The following is a 21,079-nucleotide window of genomic DNA, read 5'->3' on the forward strand; positions in this document are numbered from 1 at the left end:
AGAATCTCCTTGGACCATGATGTTTGCAGATGACATTGTGATCTGTAGCGAGAACGGGCAAAAGGTGGCGGAGAAACTAGAGATGTGGAGATATGCCCTGGAAAGGAGAGGATCAGGCGTCCAGACCTCCGCTACCAACTGGGTTTCATTGTCCAGAATGGCACTGTGGGTAATATTTATGAACTATCATGTTTATAATATTGATAATTGATTCAAATGATGTTCCTCCCCTTAAGCAGATCTGTAGCCTTATGCGTGGTGGGATTGCTGAAAGGGGTGGAGTTAGAGTTGGTCACCGCATCATCGAGATCAACAGCCAAAGTGTGGTTGCTACACCCCATAAAAAAATTGTCTGTCTGCTGTCCACTGCTGTGGGAGAGGTGAGCTACAAGTGCTACCAAATAAATTACATTTTGTACATGTACTATTGTTTCCAAAGCTGTCAATGTTTGTGTATAAAGACGTAAAGGCAGGCATCAGAAACCAAATCATCTTTATTGGCCAAATATGTAATAAATAATCATACTTTTAATTTCCTAGCGACTTTCAGAACACCCAAGCACACTTTACAATTAAAAGAACAATACACAGAACAACAAAACCAAACTTCAGCGTGAATGCAATTTGAAACAGATGGGTTTTTAGGTAGGATTTGAAAAGTGGAAGTGATATATATTGCGTACGTTGGGTGGAAGTGAGTTACAGAGTTTGGGAGCGGCGCGGCTGAAAGCTCTGCACCCCATTGTGGTGAGACAGGCAGAGGGCACACAGAGGTGCAGGGAGGATAAAGATCTGAAAGACCAAGAGGAAACAGAAATTTGAAGATGAACAGAGCGATAGGGGGGCAAGGTTATGGATGGCTTTAAATGTAAATAAAAGTATTTTGATCTGACATATGATGAATTTGTCTCCAATAGTACAGGGTACGGTCATATTGTAATAACAAGCGGCTAAAATAAAACACATGGCATGTAAGTACATAAAGTGTTTCTGTAATGTAAGGGTGTCATTGTGCAGTGATACCACTCAATGACAGCTTTGTCACAATGTGCAGCATCGCCAAGCAGAAATAACAAGATTTTGACTATAATATGATGGTTGAATGCCCCATGCAGTAGAGCACACTGGTGTCATCCCTGACAGCACACTATCTTTCCACTCCCATATAAATAACTTAACCCAATCTGCGTACTTCCACCTATGCAATATCAATCGTATTCGCCCGTCTCTTACCCCTCACACGACTGCTATCCTCGTTCATAGTCTTGGATTGGATTGGATTGGATTTGCCTTTATTAGTCTCGCAGTGGAGAAATATACATTTCACAGCAGCAAAGTGATAAAAGGAATGAAAATAGAAAAACAAAATACATGAGCTGCTGGAAAGGCAGCCACTATCGTGGCGCCGTCTTGAAGTCAAAAGAACAAAAAAAATAATAATAATAATATGACAACACAAAGACAATATTACAACTCGAATACGAATTATGCGAATCAAACCTCTGAATCCCATTCCGGATCGGTCGAGGCCCGGACGGCCGCCATTGGTACTGTTGACCTTAGCGTGCCAGTGGAAAATGGATTATTGTTGGTCGAAGAAGGAGAGGAGGGAGGTGTGCCCGGAGGAAAAGAGAGAAATGGAACGCCAAGAGTATAGAACTAAGCGTAGGAACTTTGAATGTAAGAACAATGACAGGTAAAGGTCGAGAGATGGTTGACATGATGCAAAGAAGGAAGGTGGACATACTGTGTGTCCAGGAGACCAGGTGGAAAGGGAGCAAGGCTAGAAGCTTAGAGCCAGGGTTTAAGTTGTTCTAGACAGAAAGAGAAATGGAGTTGGGGTCATCTTAAAAGAGGAGTTTGTTAGGAATGTCTTAGAAGTAAAAAGAGTATCAGATAGAATAATGAGTCTGAAGCTAGAAAATGTATGTATGTATGTATGTATGTATGTATGTATGTATGTATGTATGTATGTATGTATGAATGTATGCCCCACAAGTAGGATGTGAGCTGGGGGAGAAGGAGAAATTTTGGTTGGACTTTGGAAGGAGGTAAGACAAGCACTGGGTGGGCAAGAGGTCCTTCCAGATGACTGGCAAACTACAGCGAACATCATCAGAGACACAGGTCGGAAAGTACTTGGTGTATCGATTGGGAGAAAGGTAGATAAGGAGACTTGGTGGTGGAATGGGGAGGTGCAGGATGGTATACAGAGAAAGAGGTTAGTAAAGAAGAAGTGGGACACTGAGAGGACGGATGAGAGTACACAGCAGTACAAGGAGATGCAGCGCACGGTTAAACTCAAGGTGGCAAAGGCCAAACAAGAGGCCTGTGATGACTTTTATGCTCGGCTGTACAGTAAGGAAGGGGAGACTGATCTTTACAGGCTGGCGAGACAGAGAGACAAAGTTGGTAAGGACCTGCAGCAGGTTCGGGTGATTAAGGATAGAGATGGCAATGTATTAACAGGTGCCAGTAGTGTGATGGTAAGATGAAAGGAGTACTTTTAAGAATTGATGAATGAGGAAAATGATAAGGAACAAATAGTAGAAGACGTGACTGTTGTGAACCAAGACGTAGCAAGCATTAGCAAGGATGAAGTGAGGAGGGCGCTGAAGAGGATGAAGGGGAGAAAGGCACGTGTGCCTGATGATTTACCAATCGAGGTATGGAAGTGTCTTGGAGAGGTAGCGGTGGTGTTCTTGACTGGGTTATTCAACAAGATCTTAGATGGTGAACAGATGCCTGAAGAATGGAGACGAAGTGTACTCGTGACCATATTTTGGAAGAACAAAGGAGATGTGCAGAGTTGTCCTAATTACAGAGGAATAAAGTTGATGAGCCATACAATGAAACTCTGGGAAAGAGTAGTTGAAGCTAGACTAAGAGCAGAAGTGAACATTTGTGGGCAGCAGTATGGCTTCATGCCAAAAAACAGTACGACAGATGCAATGTTTGCTTTAAGAATGCTGATAGAGAAGTCCAGAGAAGGTCAGAAGGAATTGCATTGTGTCTTTGTAGATCTGGAGAAAGCGTATGACAGGGTGCCCAGAGAAGAGCTGTGGCGTTGCATGAGGAAGTCTGGAGTGACGCAAAAGTATGTCACAGCGGTGCAAGACATGTATCATGACTGTAAGACAGTTGTGAGGTGTGCTGTCGGTATGACTGAGGAATTCAAGGTGGAGTTGGGACTCCACCAGGGGTCAGCTCTGAGCCCCTTCTTGTTTGCTATGGTGATGGACAGGCTGACAGACGATGTTAGACAAGAATCTCCTTGGACCATGATGTTTGCAGATGACATTGTGATCTGTAGCGAGAACGGGCAAAAGGTGGCGGAGAAACTAGAGATGTGGAGATATGCCCTGGAAAGGAGAGGAATGAAGATCAGTCGCAGCAAGACAGAATATATGTGTGAATGAGAGGGATCCAAGTGCAAGAGTGATGCTACAGGGGGAAGAGATAAAGAAGGTGGAGGATTTTCAGTACTTGGGGTCAACTGTCCAGAGCAATGGAGAGTGTGGAAAAGAGGTGAAGAAGCGTGTCCAGGCAGGCTGGAGCGGCTGGAGAAAAATGTCAGGTGTGATGTGTGATAGAAGGGTTTCAGCTAGGATGAAAGGAAAAATGTATAAAACCGTGGTCAGACCAGCCATGATGTTTGGACTGGAGACAGTGCCACTGAAGAAAAGACAGGAAGTAGAGCTGGAGGTAGCAGAGCTCAAGACGTTGAGGTTTTCTTTGGGAGTGACCCGGTTGGATAGGATCAGGAATGAGTACATTAGAGGGACAACTCATATTAGAGGCGTTGGAGAGAAAGTCAGAGAGGCCAGACTGAGATGGTTTGGACATGTCCAGAGGAGAGAGAGTGACTATATCGGGAGAAGGATGCTGAGCCTTGAACTGCCAGGCAGGAGACCGACAGGGAGACCGAAGAGGAGATTTATGGATGTGGTCAAAGAGGACATGAAGGTAGCCGGTGTGAGAGAAGAGGATGCACAAAACCGGGATAGATGGAGGACATTGATTCGCTGTGGCGACCCCTGAGGGGAAAAGCCGAAAGGAAAAGAAGAATACATTTTGTTCCTGATGACCTTTATTTTAATACAATTTGTCAAACAACCTCCTGCTCCCTCCTGCCTGCTTTTTGAGATCCGCACCCGCGATCACGACCTCGCAAAAACATGACAGAATGAACCGACCAACCATCGGATCCCGCAGGTACAACGGACCCGTCTCATTTCCACCCTGTGCCTGGCAATGCTACGTCCACGTTAGCCCATGCCTCGTCGAGTTTGAATTGCGTCACTCGACGAGCCGTAACATCCACGTCAATGTCCGGCCAAGACCTCCTTCCAGGTGGGCGTCTAGGGTGACACTGGGTGTCTGGCAGTGCATGCCCACGTCCAGCCACGCTGTCGTCGTGCATGTTGAATTGAGTCGCATCCACGACGAGCCGTGCAACGTCCGCGTCAACGTCAGTCCGAGACCCCATTCACCGCTGGATCCCGGAGCGGCAAAGGACTGGTCTCGTTTCCCCGGTGCCGGGCAGTTCACGCCCACGTCGGCGTCCGGCCGAGACCTGGTCCCATACGGCCGTCCGGGGTGCCACTCTGCGCCTGGCAGTTCGACGTACGCGTTGAGCCATGCGTCGTCGCGTGAACGTGCGTGAGGGATCGCACTCACGCCCATGACGATCCGTGCCGCGTCTTCGTCCACACCTGGCCGAGTCCCGTTCCCATCAGGCCGCCGCCCGTCATATGCTGGAGAGGCAGCGGTTGCCGTCTCCACCATTGTTCCCTGGCGAGTGGACCTTTTGGGAGACTGTTGGTACTTCTGGAAGCAGCCCCTTGAAGGGGGGTACTGTCAATATCTGGTTGGCGACCAACGGGTGGCGCTGTCTGCCCCGCCTGCACCTGCACAGGTGCTGGTCGTCCCGATCAGTGGCGGACTGCCACATTCGGATTGGCGACCAACGGGTAGCGACGTCAGCCCTGCCTGCAGCCTCGCAGGTGCTGGTCGTTTTAATCAGTGACGCTTAAAAGGACTCACGGCACGACCATCCGGTGTCGGTTCATTGTTTGTTGCATGTTTTGTCTGCAATTGCATGCATTGTATGCTGTGCATGTGTTTGTTTAACCTGGGCAGACTTTTACACTTGGTTTTCTTTTGATACTTTTTTCTGCTCAGATGATTTTGATGTTTTACATTTTGTTCCTGCTGACCTTTATTTTAATACAATTTGTCAAACAAGCTCCTGCTCCCTCCTGTCTGCTTTTTGGGATCCACACCCGCCATCACCACCTTGCAAAACCGTGACAAAAATGATCTACCCACGACAAAAATGCAAAACATATTTTTTTTTTCAAATGTTTTAAGGATTGTTGTACTAAGTTCATCCTGTCTACTTGATATTCCGACACTCTGACGAAGGCGGAAGTTGACGCCGAACTTGTCAGGTATTTGAACACCTACACTGTCTGTAAGTAAAGAATCTGCTTTAAATTAAAATTGTTTTAAGGATTCTTTGTATGTACAATGTATGTTGATGTACCTTGCATAACTGAATAAGCCAATATTGCACAACACACATAATAACTACATATACATAACATAATTAATAACTATTAACATTTTTTGTAATTACCTGAGTTTACTTTGATGACTTGCACTGAATTGAATCAGCCAGGGATGCATAGTCCGTCCAGTAGCTGCTGACAGCCAGCCTCCAGCACATTTCCAAATGTCCATCATTCATGGTGGAACGGTATTTGGACTTAATGATCTTCATGTAGGAAAAGGCTGACTCACATAAATAAGTGGAGCCAAATAATGCAGTCAAGGAGGTAGCTCATTTCCTCATGTTAGGGTACCTTTCCTGTGTGAGTAAGTTGCAGAACTGTCCATGAGCCCTGGACTTCAGCAGTGAGAACACTCACAATCTCCGATGTCTTTCCACATTTGCTGGGTTAAATCCTCAGTCGTGGCTTCACAGCGCCGTGTAACTGTATGTCTTGACAGCTGCAGAGCTTTGATTGAAGATAATATCTCTGCCGTATTTTTAAAGTCTCTGAACAAGGAGTCAGCTGCTTCAACGAATGCTTCTTTTACCATCTCTCCGTCTTGGAAGGACTTATTGTTTTTAACGATGGCGTGACTCACCCGGAACAATGCTTCGGTGGCGGCTTGAAGTATGTTGAGTGAAAAATGACTGCTGTCCGGACAACTGGGATTTTAGTTCGTCCACCCCTCTCTTTCTCAGCTGGCTTTTCGGTAGGAAGTCAATATCGTATTTTCCATAAACAGTCCGAAAATGCCGCTCCACATTTTCCCATTCCGTATGAAAGTAATATGTTTTGCCCCCTTACTTGATCCAGGTTTCTCACTCATTTTGATCACCATGTTTTAGCAAGGGCTTAAAATCTGAGGTAATTCTTTGACTAGCTTGTAAATTTTGCTGCGTTTAGCGCCGTTGTTTATGCATGCACGGCGACCTAAAGGTAAAAATTCAGTTGTCATCTGAATGGTTGCCCAGTATGTCAATCAAGTGACGGGACGTTTGATAGGCTGATAAATGTTTTTTTACTGTCACGCTGCGATCGACCAGTACTACCTCCGCGATCGACCGGTAGATCGCGATGGACGTAATGAGCACCCCTGCTGTACAACATTTGTATTCTTTTCTGTTTGTATGCAGTTTTACAAGAAAGACTCCCATAAAAATACTAAACGGTGAATTCTCATCTTTGTGTTTTATTGGAAGATTGTTAACTAACACATATTGGTCAGGGCAGAAGAGTAAAAAGATTACCTATACGTCGAAAGCATAACTGTGGATTGGATACACATTACACCTCCTTCAAAATCAAAATGTCAGAGCCCAAGGAACTGTCTAAGTCAAATTCAAGCCAGGTTGCTGCAGCAGCATGGGAAAAGGCAGAGGCCGCTCGCAAAAGAGCTGAATATGCAAAACTTAAAATTGACATGTAAGTTGAACAAGCCCCCATTGATGCAACATTGAATGCTCTAAAAGAAGAGAGTGAAGCTGAAGCTGGCTGCAGCAAAGGTGCCTGAAGCAGCCGCAGAAAGTGAGAGTAGTAAAGCTGACTTGGCTATCGGCTGTATTAAAACAACAATTTGATGACTACGTTGACACACACTTCAGCCTCCAAAATGACAGCAAAGGGAAATCAGTATACCCTCCACAGCGCCATTTTAAGGACATTTCTCATTATAGCCCCAGCGTGATGCAGCCTGTAGCATCTCGTACAACCCAGCGTTCTGAGCAACCCCAGGCCACACGGCGGCCAGTCTTCCCTCATGCCAAAGCTGATGCATTCAGATCCCACTCACCGCAGGGCAACAATGCAGCAAGCACTCCACGTAAAGTCAGCGACAGGCTTACACCGAGGTCAACAGATGTTTCTGACCTTGCTGCCTTTCTCGCTCATCGTGACCTTCTCACAACAGGGTTCAAGGTGTTCGACAATCGGCCTGAAGAGGATGCACAAAACCGGGATAGATGGAGGACATTGATTCGCTGTGGCGACCCCTGAGGGGAAAAGCCGAAAGGAAAAGAAGAATATATTTTGTTCCTGATGACCTTTACTTTAATACAATTTGTCAAACAACCTCCTGCTCCCTCCTGCCTGCTTTTTGAGATCCGCACCCGCGATCACGACCTCGCAAAAACGTGACAGAATGAACCGACCAACCATCGGATCCCGCAGGTACAACGGACCCGTCTCATTTCCACCCTGTGCCTGGCAATGCTACGTCCACGTTAGCCCATGCCTCGTCGAGTTTGAATTGCGTCACTCGACGAGCCGTAACATCCACGTCAATGTCCGGCCAAGACCTCCTTCCAGGTGGGCGTCTAGGGTGACACTGGGTGTCTGGCAGTGCATGCCCACGTCCAGCCACGCTGTCGTCGTGCATGTTGAATTGAGTCGCATCCACGACGAGCCGTGCAACATCCGCGTCAACGTCAGTCCGAGACCCCATTCACCGCTGGATCCCGGAGCGGCAAAGGACTGGTCTCGTTTCCCCGGTGCCGGGCAGTTCACGCCCACGTCGGCGTCCGGCCGAGACCTGGTCCCATACGGCCGTCCGGGGTGCCACTCTGCGCCTGGCAGTTCGACGTACGCGTTGAGCCATGCGTCGTCGCGTGAACGTGCGAGAGGGATCGCACTCACGCCCATGACGATCCGTGCCGCGTCTTCGTCCACACCTGGCCGAGTCCCGTTCCCATCAGGCCGCCGCCCGTCATATGCTGGAGAGGCAGCGGTTGCCGTCTCCACCATTGTTCCCTGGCGAGTGGACCTTTTGGGAGACTGTTGGTACTTCTGGAAGCAGCCCCTTGAAGGGGGGGTACTGTCAATATCTGGTTGGCGACCAACGGGTGGCGCTGTCTGCCCCGCCTGCACCTGCACAGGTGCTGGTCGTCCCGATCAGTGGCGGACTGCCACATTCGGATTGGCGACCAACGGGTAGCGACGTCAGCCCTGCCTGCAGCCTCGCAGGTGCTGGTCGTTTTAATCAGTGACGCTTAAAAGGACTCACGGCACGACCATCCGGTGTCGGTTCATTGTTTGTTGCATGTTTTGTCTGCAATTGCATGCATTGTATGCTGTGCATGTGTTTGTTTAACCTGGGCAGACTTTTACACTTGGTTTTCTTTTGATACTTTTTTCTGCTCAGATGATTTTGATGTTTTACATTTTGTTCCTGCTGACCTTTATTTTAATACAATTTGTCAAACAAGCTCCTGCTCCCTCCTGTCTGCTTTTTGGGATCCACACCCGCTATCACCACCTTGCAAAACCGTGACAAAAATGATCTACCCACGACAAAAATGCAAAACATATTTTTTTTTTCAAATGTTTTAAGGATTGTTGTACTAAGTTCATCCTGTCTACTTGATATTCCGACACTCTGACGAAGGCGGAAGTTGACGCCGAAACTTGTCAGGTATTTGAACACCTACACTGTCTGTAAGTAAAGAATCTGCTTTAAATTAAAATTGTTTTAAGGATTCTTTGTATGTACAATGTATGTTGATGTACCTTGCATAACTGAATAAGCCAATATTGCACAACACACATAATAACTACATATACATAACATAATTAATAACTATTAACATTTTTTGTAATTACCTGAGTTTACTTTGATGACTTGCACTGAATTGAATCAGCCAGGGATGCATAGTCCGTCCAGTAGCTGCTGACAGCCAGCCTCCAGCACATTTCCAAATGTCCATCATTCATGGTGGAACGGTATTTGGACTTAATGATCTTCATGTAGGAAAAGGCTGACTCACATAAATAAGTGGAGCCAAATAATGCAGTCAAGGAGGTAGCTCATTTCCTCATGTTAGGGTACCTTTCCTGTGTGAGTAAGTTGCAGAACTGTCCATGAGCCCTGGACTTCAGCAGTGAGAACACTCACAATCTCCGATGTCTTTCCACATTTGCTGGGTTAAATCCTCAGTCGTGGCTTCACAGCGCCGTGTAACTGTATGTCTTGACAGCTGCAGAGCTTTGATTGAAGATAATATCTCTGCCGTATTTTTAAAGTCTCTGAACAAGGAGTCAGCTGCTTCAACGAATGCTTCTTTTACCATCTCTCCGTCTTGGAAGGACTTATTGTTTTTAACGATGGCGTGACTCACCCGGAACAATGCTTCGGTGGCGGCTTGAAGTATGTTGAGTGAAAAATGACTGCTGTCCGGACAACTGGGATTTTAGTTCGTCCACCCCTCTCTTTCTCAGCTGGCTTTTCGGTAGGAAGTCAATATCGTATTTTCCATAAACAGTCCGAAAATGCCGCTCCACATTTTCCCATTCCGTATGAAAGTAATATGTTTTGCCCCCTTACTTGATCCAGGTTTCTCACTCATTTTGATCACCATGTTTTAGCAAGGGCTTAAAATCTGAGGTAATTCTTTGACTAGCTTGTAAATTTTGCTGCGTTTAGCGCCGTTGTTTATGCATGCACGGCGACCTAAAGGTAAAAATTCAGTTGTCATCTGAATGGTTGCCCAGTATGTCAATCAAGTGACGGGACGTTTGATAGGCTGATAAATGTTTTTTTACTGTCACGCTGCGATCGACCAGTACTACCTCCGCGATCGACCGGTAGATCGCGATGGACGTAATGAGCACCCCTGCTGTACAACATTTGTATTCTTTTCTGTTTGTATGCAGTTTTACAAGAAAGACTCCCATAAAAATACTAAACGGTGAATTCTCATCTTTGTGTTTTATTGGAAGATTGTTAACTAACACATATTGGTCAGGGCAGAAGAGTAAAAAGATTACCTATACGTCGAAAGCATAACTGTGGATTGGATACACATTACACCTCCTTCAAAATCAAAATGTCAGAGCCCAAGGAACTGTCTAAGTCAAATTCAAGCCAGGTTGCTGCAGCAGCATGGGAAAAGGCAGAGGCCGCTCGCAAAAGAGCTGAATATGCAAAACTTAAAATTGACATGTAAGTTGAACAAGCCCCCATTGATGCAACATTGAATGCTCTAAAAGAAGAGAGTGAAGCTGAAGCTGGCTGCAGCAAAGGTGCCTGAAGCAGCCGCAGAAAGTGAGAGTAGTAAAGCTGACTTGGCTATCGGCTGTATTAAAACAACAATTTGATGACTACGTTGACACACACTTCAGCCTCCAAAATGACAGCAAAGGGAAATCAGTATACCCTCCACAGCGCCATTTTAAGGACATTTCTCATTATAGCCCCAGCGTGATGCAGCCTGTAGCATCTCGTACAACCCAGCGTTCTGAGCAACCCCAGGCCACACGGCGGCCAGTCTTCCCTCATGCCAAAGCTGATGCATTCAGATCCCACTCACCGCAGGGCAACAATGCAGCAAGCACTCCACGTAAAGTCAGCGACAGGCTTACACCGAGGTCAACAGATGTTTCTGACCTTGCTGCCTTTCTCGCTCATCGTGACCTTCTCACAACAGGGTTCAAGGTGTTCGACAATCGGCCTGAGAACTATATGTCATGGCAATCTGCTTTTTGCAATGCCATAGACGGCTTGAATCTCAAACCTAGTGAGGAGCTCAACTTACTTACCAGGTGGCTTGATGGGGAGTCGCTTCACCATGCCCAGCGGATCAGGGCAGTGCATGTAAACGATCCAGCGGCTGGACTCGACAGAATATGGCAACGATTGGAAAAGACTTATGGTTCTCCAGAAGTTATTGAAGCTTCACTATTCAAGCGTCTTGACAATGTGCCTAAAATCTATCCCAAAGATAGCCGACGTCTTCAGGAGCTTGCAGATCTTCTTCGAGAGGTGGAAGCTGCAAAGAATGAATGTTACCTACCTGGCCTCAGTTTCCTCGACTGATCTCGGGGCATAAATTCAATTGTTGAGAAGCTTCCATACAACCTCCAGGACACATGGGTTACTCAGGGGACCCAATACAAGAGAAAGAACCTTGTCCACTATCCGTCATTCTCCTTTTTTGTTAACTACGTGAACAGTTGCGCAGAAATGAAGACAGATCCCAGTTTTACCCTCCATGGCTCCAGCACAGGTCCCTACAAAAATGAGAAACCTCTCACCAGGCAGTGGAAGGTCAGGACTCCCATCTCTGCAAATAAAACTGAGGTTGAAGCCTCCAACCTTTCAGGTGGCGACAGGCCTCCCATAGACCCGGAAAGACATTGTCCCATTCACAACAAACCACACTCTGTCAGGAAGTGTAGGGGTTTCAGAATGAAGACCCTAGAAGAGAGGAAGAGCTTCCTTGATTTTCCTCCAAGATGGCGCCCCCTGTGTGGCTGCCTCCAGAGCACCGACTTCCTTTTCTTGTCTAATTTTTCATTTTTTTACTTTTCCGTTTTTGATTTGTCTAATTTCGTTCCCTAAACCTACGGAGAGGAGATGGGCATCTTCTCTTTTGCTCAAACGCGGAATCCCATTGTTTACAGTCGAGACCAGCTACTAGCATGGCGGGCTATTAGCGGATTAGCGGCCGCCGCACCAGACATCCCCGATGAACTGAAGAGGAGGAAACGAGGATGTCGGGCTGGGAAATATCGCCGCAAAAGAACGAGGAAATACCGACACGTTCTCCCGTCCGTCATCATGGGGAATGTGAGATCGCTCCCGAATAAAATGGACGAGCTGGCGGCACTAACGCGGCACCAGAGGGAGTACCAGGAAGCCAGCTTGCTACTCGTCACGGAGACATGGCTATCGGCAATCACTCCGGACGCCCACACAGAGTTAGAGGGCTTCCAACTCGTACGAGTGGGCAGAAATGAAGGCAGCGGTAAGCAGAAAGGAGGGGGGATTGCCGTATTTGAGAATGACAAATGGTGCAACCCTGGGCACATCACGGTGAAGGAAAAACTCTGCACTCGCGACATCGAGCTGCTAGCCGTTAGCCTCCGGCCACATTACCTGCCACGGGAATTCTCACACGTCATAGCTGTGACGACGTACATTCCCCCTACGGCAAATGGCGGCGCTGCCTCCGATGCCCTCATGACTGTTGTAAACAAGCTGCAAACCCAGTCCCCCAACGCCTTGTTCATCATCTCGGGGGACTTCAATCACATTTCCCTGAAATCCTCCCTCGCAACATTCACACAGTATGTAACTTGTGCCACCAGAGACAATAACATATTGGACCTATTTTTTTCAAACACCAAGGATGCATACAATCCATCCCCCCTCCCTCCTCTCGGAAGAGCAGACCACAATATGTTTATTTATATGACCACAGTATGTTTATTTCCAGCCTGTGTACAAACCCCTTGTCCAGAGGCAACCAGCTGTGACCCGCACGATCAGAAGATGGTCCACAGAAGCTGAAGAAGCTCTGCGGGACTGTTTTGACTCAACCAGGTGGGAGCTCTTTACTGAGATTCATGGGGAGGACATTGACTCACTCGCCAACACCATCACAGACTACATTAACTTTTGTGAACAAAACACCGTACCCACCAGGACTGTGCGGTGTTTTGCCAACAACAAACTATGGATTAATCCCGACATAAAAGTCCTCCTGAGGGAGAAGAAAAGGGCTTTTGTGTCGGGCAACAGAGAGGAACTGAAGGCCGTGCAGATCCAACTAAGGTCAGATCAGAGAGGGGAAGAAGGCCTACAGGATGAAAATGGAGGAGCAGCTGCAAGCCAGCAATGTCGCTGGTGTCTGGAAGGGCCTGAAAAACATCTCAGGCCACAAAAGCCCAGTGACATTGAACGAAAAAGACAAGGACTGGCCAGATGAACTCAACCGCTTTTTCAATCGGTTTGACAAGACGCCAGCCGCCCCCGGCCCACCGTCAACTTCACCTGTAGATGCTCCTGCACCAACTCTCACTGTGGCCTTACCCTCCCTGCCCCCTCTCTCGACCAGCTTTCCACAACCAACATCTGCCCTCCCAACCGTTGCCACACCCTCAGCCGCCACTCTGCCTCCTGGTTCCTGCCTGTCTGTCACAACTGCGCAGGTGAGGAACCAACTGAGGAGGATGCAGGTGAGGAAGGCAGCAGGTCCGGATGATATCAGTTCCCGATTCCTCAAGACCTGCTCCGACCAGCTGTGTGTCATTGTCCATCACCTGTTCAACCTGAGCCTGAAGCTGGGCAGAGTTCCACAGCTGTGGAAAACGTCATGCCTGGTCCCAGTGCCCAAGATTGCCAACCCAAAAGAGCTCAACAGCTACAGAACAGTGGCGCTGACGTCTCACCTGATGAAGACGCTGGAGAGACTCATCCTCGCCCACCTGCGACCACTGGCAAGCTCATCGCTGGACCTGCTACAGTTTGCCTACCAGCCCAGCATCGGTGTGGAGGATGCCATCATCTACCTCCTCCATACGGCGTTGCTGCACCTGGAGAATGCTGGGAGCACGGTGAGGATCACGTTCTTCGATTTCTCCAGTGCCTTCAACACCATCCAGCCAAATCTACTGGGGGACAAGCTGCGGCATGCCGGAGTCGCCCATCACCTCACATCCTGGATTACAGATTACCTCACAAACAGGCCACAGTACGTGAGGGTAAAGAACTGTGAGTCGGGCAGGCTTCTCTGCAGCACCGGAGCGCCGCAGGGTACAGTCCTGGCTCCATTCCTCTTCACCCTCTACACCTCGGACTTCAACTACAACACCCCAACCTGTCACCTTCAGAAGTTCTCTGACGACTCAGCTATTGTCGGCCTCATTACAGAGGGAGACGATAGGGAGTACACGGGACTGACAAAGGACTTTGTGGACTGGTGCCAGCAGATTCACCTACAGATCAACACAGGGAAAAGCAAGGAGCTGGTGGTGGACATCTGCAGGAAACAATACTCACCTGCACCATTGAACATCCAGGGTTCGGACATTGAGAGGGTGACCTCCTACAAGTACCTGGGTGTTACTCTCAACAATAAACCGGACTGGTCAACAAACACGGATGCCCTAATCAAAAAAGGACAGAGTCGCCTCTTCCTACTCAGGAAACTGAGGTCTTTTGGAGTTCAGGGGTCACTCCTAAAGACTTTCTATGACTCTGTGGTGGCATCAGCCATCCACTATGGCATTGTCTGCTGGTCAGGCAGCATCACCACCCGGGACAGAAAAAGACTGGAGCGCCTTGTCAAGCGGGCCAGTTCTTTCGTGGGCTGCTCGCTGGACTCTCTGGAGGAGGTGGGCAACAGACGGACGCTAGCTAAACTAAAAGTTATGATGGACAGCCCCTCCCACCCCCTTCTGCCCACCCTGACATCACTGGGTAGCTCCTTTAGCCAGAGACTATTACACCTGCGCTGCAAGAAGGAGAGGTACCGCCACTCGTTCCTACCGACTTCTGTCAGGCTTCACAATTCTCTATGATCACATGTGAAAAAAGAAAAAAAATGGACACTTGTAAATATGGGTTGTTGCAATATATCAAAATGCATTTCTTGATTCTGCACTATGTACAGTTTTTCTTATGGAACGGTTTTGCACATTTACATCTGCACAGTATACAGTTGACACTTTATTTTGTTAAGCTTAGAATATCTTGTTTTCTATCCTTTCACACCCACCCCTACCCCATCCCTTTTCAATTGCTGCTGTGGACTGCAAATTTCCCCATTGTGGGACGAATAAAGGTATTCTCATTCTGATTCTGATTCTGATTAAAAAGAATTTCATTTGTTTCAAATGCTGTATGACCATAAACGATACGGCAAAAGACTGTAAGACTGCAGTTCGCTGTTTAGAGTGTGACAGTGATCGTCACCTCTCAGCTCACCATGATGGTCCAGCTCCTTGGATGGCAAAGGAGGCCATGACTTCCGAGGGTGATGGCGGGGAGCAGGCTGAGAACTGTACTGTAAGTACATCCAGCTGCACTGAAGTTTGTGCAGAGGGCTTGCATGGAAAGTCATGTTCCAAAATATGCCTGGTCAATGTGTATCCCAAAGGATACCCTGAACGGAAGAAGAAAATATATGTGATGCTGGATGACCTGAGTAATCACTCGCCAAGTCCGCCTTCTTCGACATGTTTAACGTTCAGGGAATGGTCTCTCCTTATACATTGAAAACATGTTCTGGCATGACAGAAACCAGTGAAAGAAGAGCCATAAACTTCGTCATAGAGGCTATTGATGGAGGAGTGTCCATGGCATTTGTTTCAAATGCTGTATGACCATAAACCATACAGCAAAAGACTGTAAGACTGCAGTTCGCTGTTCAGCGTGTGACAGTGATAGTCACCTCTCAGCTCACCATGATGGCCAACACTCATTGAGTGCAATCTGATACCTAATAATAGAGAGGAGATACCAACTCCAGAGGCTGCTACACATCATCGCCATCTAAAAACCATTGCTGACAGGATACCACCGCTTGGTGCCTCAGCTGTAATCCTTCTGTTGCTTGGAAGAGATATCATCCAAGTTCACAAGGTTCGCAGTCAGTGTAATGGGCCACACAATGCGCCAAATGCCCAACGCCTTGATTTAGGATGGGTAATTATAGGAGACGTCAGCCCCAGGGGAGCCCACACACCCACTGTGAACACTTTCAGGACAAGTATCCTCGGTAATGGTCAAGTTAGCTTCTTCCGACCCTGTGAGAGCAGCATCTACATTAAGGAGAGGTTCACAGGAGAGCGCCCCAAACAACCTCCTCAAAAGCCAGTCCAACATGGTCTCCTGTCTCTTCAGCATACTTTGAAGAAGAAGCCGGAGATGAAAGATCACTATGTAAAATTTAAACGGAAAGCAGAGAGCAAGCCTTCCAACCTCTCCTCATCTGAGTATTCAACCACGCTCGGCCTCAGCAGCAGCCCCGAGGCCAAGAACCAGGCCGGCGCAACAGAGTCAGACTGGGATCCGGTCCCCCTCCACGACCCCCCTCACCGAGACAGACAACATTGGGACCAGAACCAGGATCAGTTGATCCGCCGTGATCCCCATGCAGAACACAGGCCAAAGTCCAGCTATCTGGTGCGGGATGGCAGCTCGCAGTCTCCCCGGGAAAAGAGAACCCTCTCAGTGCCCAACATCCGCACCCCTAACCTGGCGGCAACCGATGGCGTGATAAAGACCACACAGCAGACAACGCGGCCGTTCAAAACGTATCCCATGGCCGAAAGTTACGGAGGGCGCAACCCCATCGGGCTGCCAGCGTGTTCCCACAAGTCATCCTCTTAAAACGGCCCCTGCGTGCCCCTGCAAGGCACCCTCACTGCACCCTCACCACACTTCGTCCTATCCTAGCCTGACGCCAGAAGCGGGTCAACACCCACACATGCCTCACCCCAGCGTGCCAGCCCCACGTCTACTAGCCCCCTCTACCCTGCCACCGGCGCCGCCCGATAGTCAAAACAGTCCCGCAGAGCTTCTTCAGCTTCTGTGGACCATCTTCTGACCGTGCGGGTCACAGCTGGTTGCCTCTGGACAAGGGGTTTGTACACAGGCTGGAGATATACAATATTGTGGTATGCTCTTCCGAGAGTCAGGAGGTTTCTATCCTTTCACACCCACCCCTACCCCATCCCTTTTCAATTGCTGCTGTGGACTGCAAATTTCCCCATTGTGGGACGAATAAAGGTATTCTCATTCTGATTCTGATTCTGATTAAAAATAATTTCATTTGTTTCAAATGCTGTATACCATAAACCATACAGCAAAAGACTGTAAGACTGCAGTTCGCTGTTTAGAGTGTGACAGTGATCGTTACCTCTCAGCTCACCATGATGGTCCAGCTCCCTGGATGGCAAAGGAGGCCATGACTTCCGAGGGTGATGGCGGGGAGCAGGCTGAGAACTGTACTGTAAGTACATCCAGCTGCACTGAAGTTTGTGGAGAGGGCTTGCATGGAAAGTCATGTTCCAAAATATGCCTGGTCAATGTGTAACCCAAAGGATACCCTGAACGGAAGAAGAAAATATATGTGATGCTGGATGACCAGAGTAATTTATCACTCGCCAAGTCCGCCTTCTTCGACATGTTTAACGTTCAGGGAATGGTCTCTCCTTATACATTGAAAACATGTTCTGGCATGACAGAAACCAGTGAAAGAAGAGCCATAAACTTCGTCATAGAGGCTATTGATGGAGGAGTGTCCATGGCATTTGTTTCAAATGCTGTATGACCATAAACCATACAGCAAAAGACTGTAAGACTGCAGTTCGCTGTTCAGAGTGTGACAGTGATAGTCACCTCTCAGCTCACCATGATGGCCAACACTCATTGAGTGCAATCTGATACCTAATAATAGAGAGGAGATACCAACTCCAGAGGCTGCTACACATCATCGCCATCTCAAAACCATTGCTGACAGGATACCACCGCTTGATGCCTCAGCTGTAATCCTTCTGTTGCTTGGAAGAGATATCATCCAAGTTCACAAGGTTCGCAGTCAGTGTAATGGGCCACACAATGCGCCAAATGCCCAACGCCTTGATTTAGGATGGGTAATTATAGGAGATGTCAGCCCCAGGGGAGCCCACACACCCACTGTGAACACTTTCAGGACAAGTATCCTCGGTAATGGTCAAGTTAGCTTCTTCCGACCCTGTGAGAGCAGCATCTACATTAAGGAGAGGTTCACAGGAGAGCGCCCCAAACAACCTCCTCAAAAGCCAGTCCAACATGGTCTCCTCTCTTCAGCATACTTTGAAGAAGAAGCCGGAGATGAAAGATCACTATGTAAAATTTAAACGGAAAGCAGAGAGCAAGCCTTCCAACCTCTCCTCATCTGAGTATTCATCAGAGTCCAACCACGCTCGGCCTCAGCAGCAGCCCCGAGGCCAAGAACCAGGCCGGCGCAACAGAGTCAGACTGGGATCCGGTCCCCCTCCACGATCCCCCTCACCGAGACAGACAACATTGTGACCAGAACCAGGATCAGTTGATCCGCCGTGATCCCCATGCAGAACACAGGCCAAAGTCCAGCTATCTGGTGCGGGATGGCAGCCCGCAGTCTCCCCGGGAAAAGAGAACCCTCTCAGTGCCCAACATCCGCACCCCTAACCTGGCGGCAACCGATGGCGTGATAAAGACCACACAGCAGACAACGCGGCCGTTCAAAACGTATCCCAGGGCGGAAAGTTACGGAGGGCGCAGCCCCATCGGGCTGCCAGCGTGTTCCCACAAGTCATCCTCTTAAAACGGCCCCTGCGTGCCCCTCCGAGGCACCCTCACTGCACCCTCACCACACTTCGTCCTATCCTAGCCTGACGCCAGAAGCGGGTCAACACCCACACATGCCTCACCCCAGCGTGCCAGCCCCACGTCTACTAGCCCCCTCTACCCTGCCACCGGCGCCGCCCGATAGTCAAAACAGTCCCGCAGAGCTTCTTCAGCTTCTGTGGACCATCTTCTGACCATGCGGGTCACAGCTGGTTGCCTCTGGACAAGGGGTTTGTACACAGGCTGGAGATATACAATATTGTGGTATGCTCTTCCGAGAGTCAGGAGGGAGGAGTTTGTACGCATCCTTGGCATTTGAGTAGAATAAGTCCAATATGTTATTGTGTCTGATGGCACAAGTTACATACTGTGTGAATGTTGGGAGGGAGGATTTCAGGGAAACGTGATTGAAGTCCCCTGAGATGATGAATTAGGCGTTGGGGGACTGGGTTTGCAGCTTGTTTACAACAGTCATGAGGGCATTATCCACCTGTGAAGCTGAGTATATGGCACTGGTGGCCATAACTCAAGAAAGTATGTACCTTGTCCAATTATTAAAAGGGATAGACAGCAGTAACCGCCACGTACCAGTAAATATATATGAGGACAATCAGGGGGCAATAGCTTTGTCCAAAAACCCAGTGTGTAGGCATAGAAGCAAACACGTAGATATTAAGAATCATTTTGTACGGTCTGCGCACACTGACGGGAAAATATCTGTGAAATATTGTCCGACAGAAAACATGGTTGCGGATGTTTTTACTAAGGCGGTGACAAAAGTGAAACTTGAAAGATTGAAGAGATATTTGTTTGGAGAAATGTGAATATTTTGAAGCTTGCAGAGTGTTGCAAATATGTAGGATGTTTTTATTTTTACAATGTATTTCTTGTTTTGATGTTTTTCATTTTGTTTGCTGCATGAAATTGTGAACATGTCTTTGAGTGGGAGTGTTGAGTGTGCGCGTGTAAATGTGTGTGTGTGAGGCAGACACGATTGAGGAAATTTCATGATTGATATCACCTGCGAAACGAGCTGATCATGTGATACCCGGAAATTGTGAAGCCTTTTTAAGAGCATGCGCAGAATAAAATGTTTGTCGAGTTCCCAGACCAATGATTGACACGACTGTGCATCATTTTTCTCTCGTGAGTACTTTAAATCGCTACGAAAAGTTACCATTTTGGTTACTGTTAGAACGCTAGGACTGCTGCCAGAATGACTAGCGCAACAGATCTGTTGAAGATTCATGTGAAGGCCAGCTGGTCAGCGCAGACTTTCAGGCAGAGGGGGATACTCTGTCAAGTCCTGCAGCTTTCTTGATCTTCTGCTTGAAGAGCCGTCTCACGTCCAGTTCGTTTGAGGGCAGAGATACGATAGTTTCTGGTAGTGGTGGGCAGACGTGGGAAATGGGGGTGTCTTTTTCAAATCGGCAAAAGAATGTATTTAGCTCATCAGCCAGACCATTCTTGTTCACTGTTTGAGGATTTGGTAAATGATAATTTGTTATTGCTTGAGGCCATTACACACCGATGTAGAGTCATTAGCATAGAACTGCTTGGTAAGCCTCTCCGCATAACTTTTCTTTGCGATGTTAATTTCCTTTGTCAATCAGTTTCGGCCGTGTTTGTAAAGTGCTCGATCTCTGCTTCTAAATGCTTTCTCTTTCTTAAACTGCCTGAGTTTGGGAGTGAACCATGGCCTGTTGTTGTTGAAGGAGCGGAAGGACTTCGTTAGTACACACATGTCCTCACGGAAACTAAATGAAAACAAAATACAATCATTTGAGAATCAAGGTCTACCTCTATTTGATTGAGTACACTCCAAAGAAGAGATAATGTTCAAACAGCTAAATTGCACACTAGATCATACATATCCCAAGTAACCTATTGTACCTTATGTGTCCCTTGAATGTGGGTATAATCTAATGTTGTCCCGTCACCCAAATTGAATGAATGGATAATATCCAAAAGTTTTACTTTGGTTTGTTAACCATGGATTGTTATATGTGTGTCTCAGATCCACATGAAGACAATGCCTGCAGCCATGTACCGCCTGCTGACCGCCCAGGAGCAGCCAGTTTACATTTAAATTATTACTCTCTATCCAAATATCCTTTTAATTCCTACTGTAACTTTCCCGTGACCCTTTCTACTCTGACCGGCATATATTCTCTAATGCAGGTCTCTAATCTTTTTTTCTTCATACTCGGTTTAATGTCAGACAATATTTTCAGGGATTGGCCGTGAAGGTCTTTGGTCTCTATGGTAACATTAAAATTTGCCTTCAAAATACAATCCAAAATAAATCCATGTAAAATAAGACACCCTTGCAGCATATCATGTCACGTTCAGATGAATCTGTATTTTAAGTATGTCTCCTGATACTGCCTAATAATTGTATCCAACTTTATTTCTTGAAAAATGATAAGCT

The 21,079-nt window shown here is 47.6% G+C and overlaps 1 protein-coding gene across 1 annotated transcript in view; it reads left to right on the top strand.

Annotated features, from left to right (window-relative positions):
• The window catches only part of LOC148899697 (amyloid-beta A4 precursor protein-binding family A member 1-like), a 77,745-nt gene extending 56,902 nt beyond the window's left edge, over positions 1 to 20,843 (top strand). Inside the window, exons 10-12 of the mRNA XM_088995570.1 lie at positions 117 to 165; positions 240 to 380; positions 20,666 to 20,843. Coding sequence (XP_088851696.1) covers positions 117 to 165; positions 240 to 380; positions 20,666 to 20,737 — 262 coding nt within the window. The 3' untranslated portion in view covers positions 20,738 to 20,843. The remainder of the gene's footprint in view (positions 1 to 116; positions 166 to 239; positions 381 to 20,665) is intronic.
• The last annotated feature ends 236 nt before the right edge of the window (positions 20,844 to 21,079 follow it).

Source organism: Hippocampus bargibanti, linkage group LG04 (genome assembly GCF_051943395.1).
Source record: "Hippocampus bargibanti isolate YZ-2025 linkage group LG04, ASM5194339v1, whole genome shotgun sequence".
Classification (NCBI taxonomy): Eukaryota; Metazoa; Chordata; class Actinopteri; order Syngnathiformes; family Syngnathidae; genus Hippocampus; species Hippocampus bargibanti.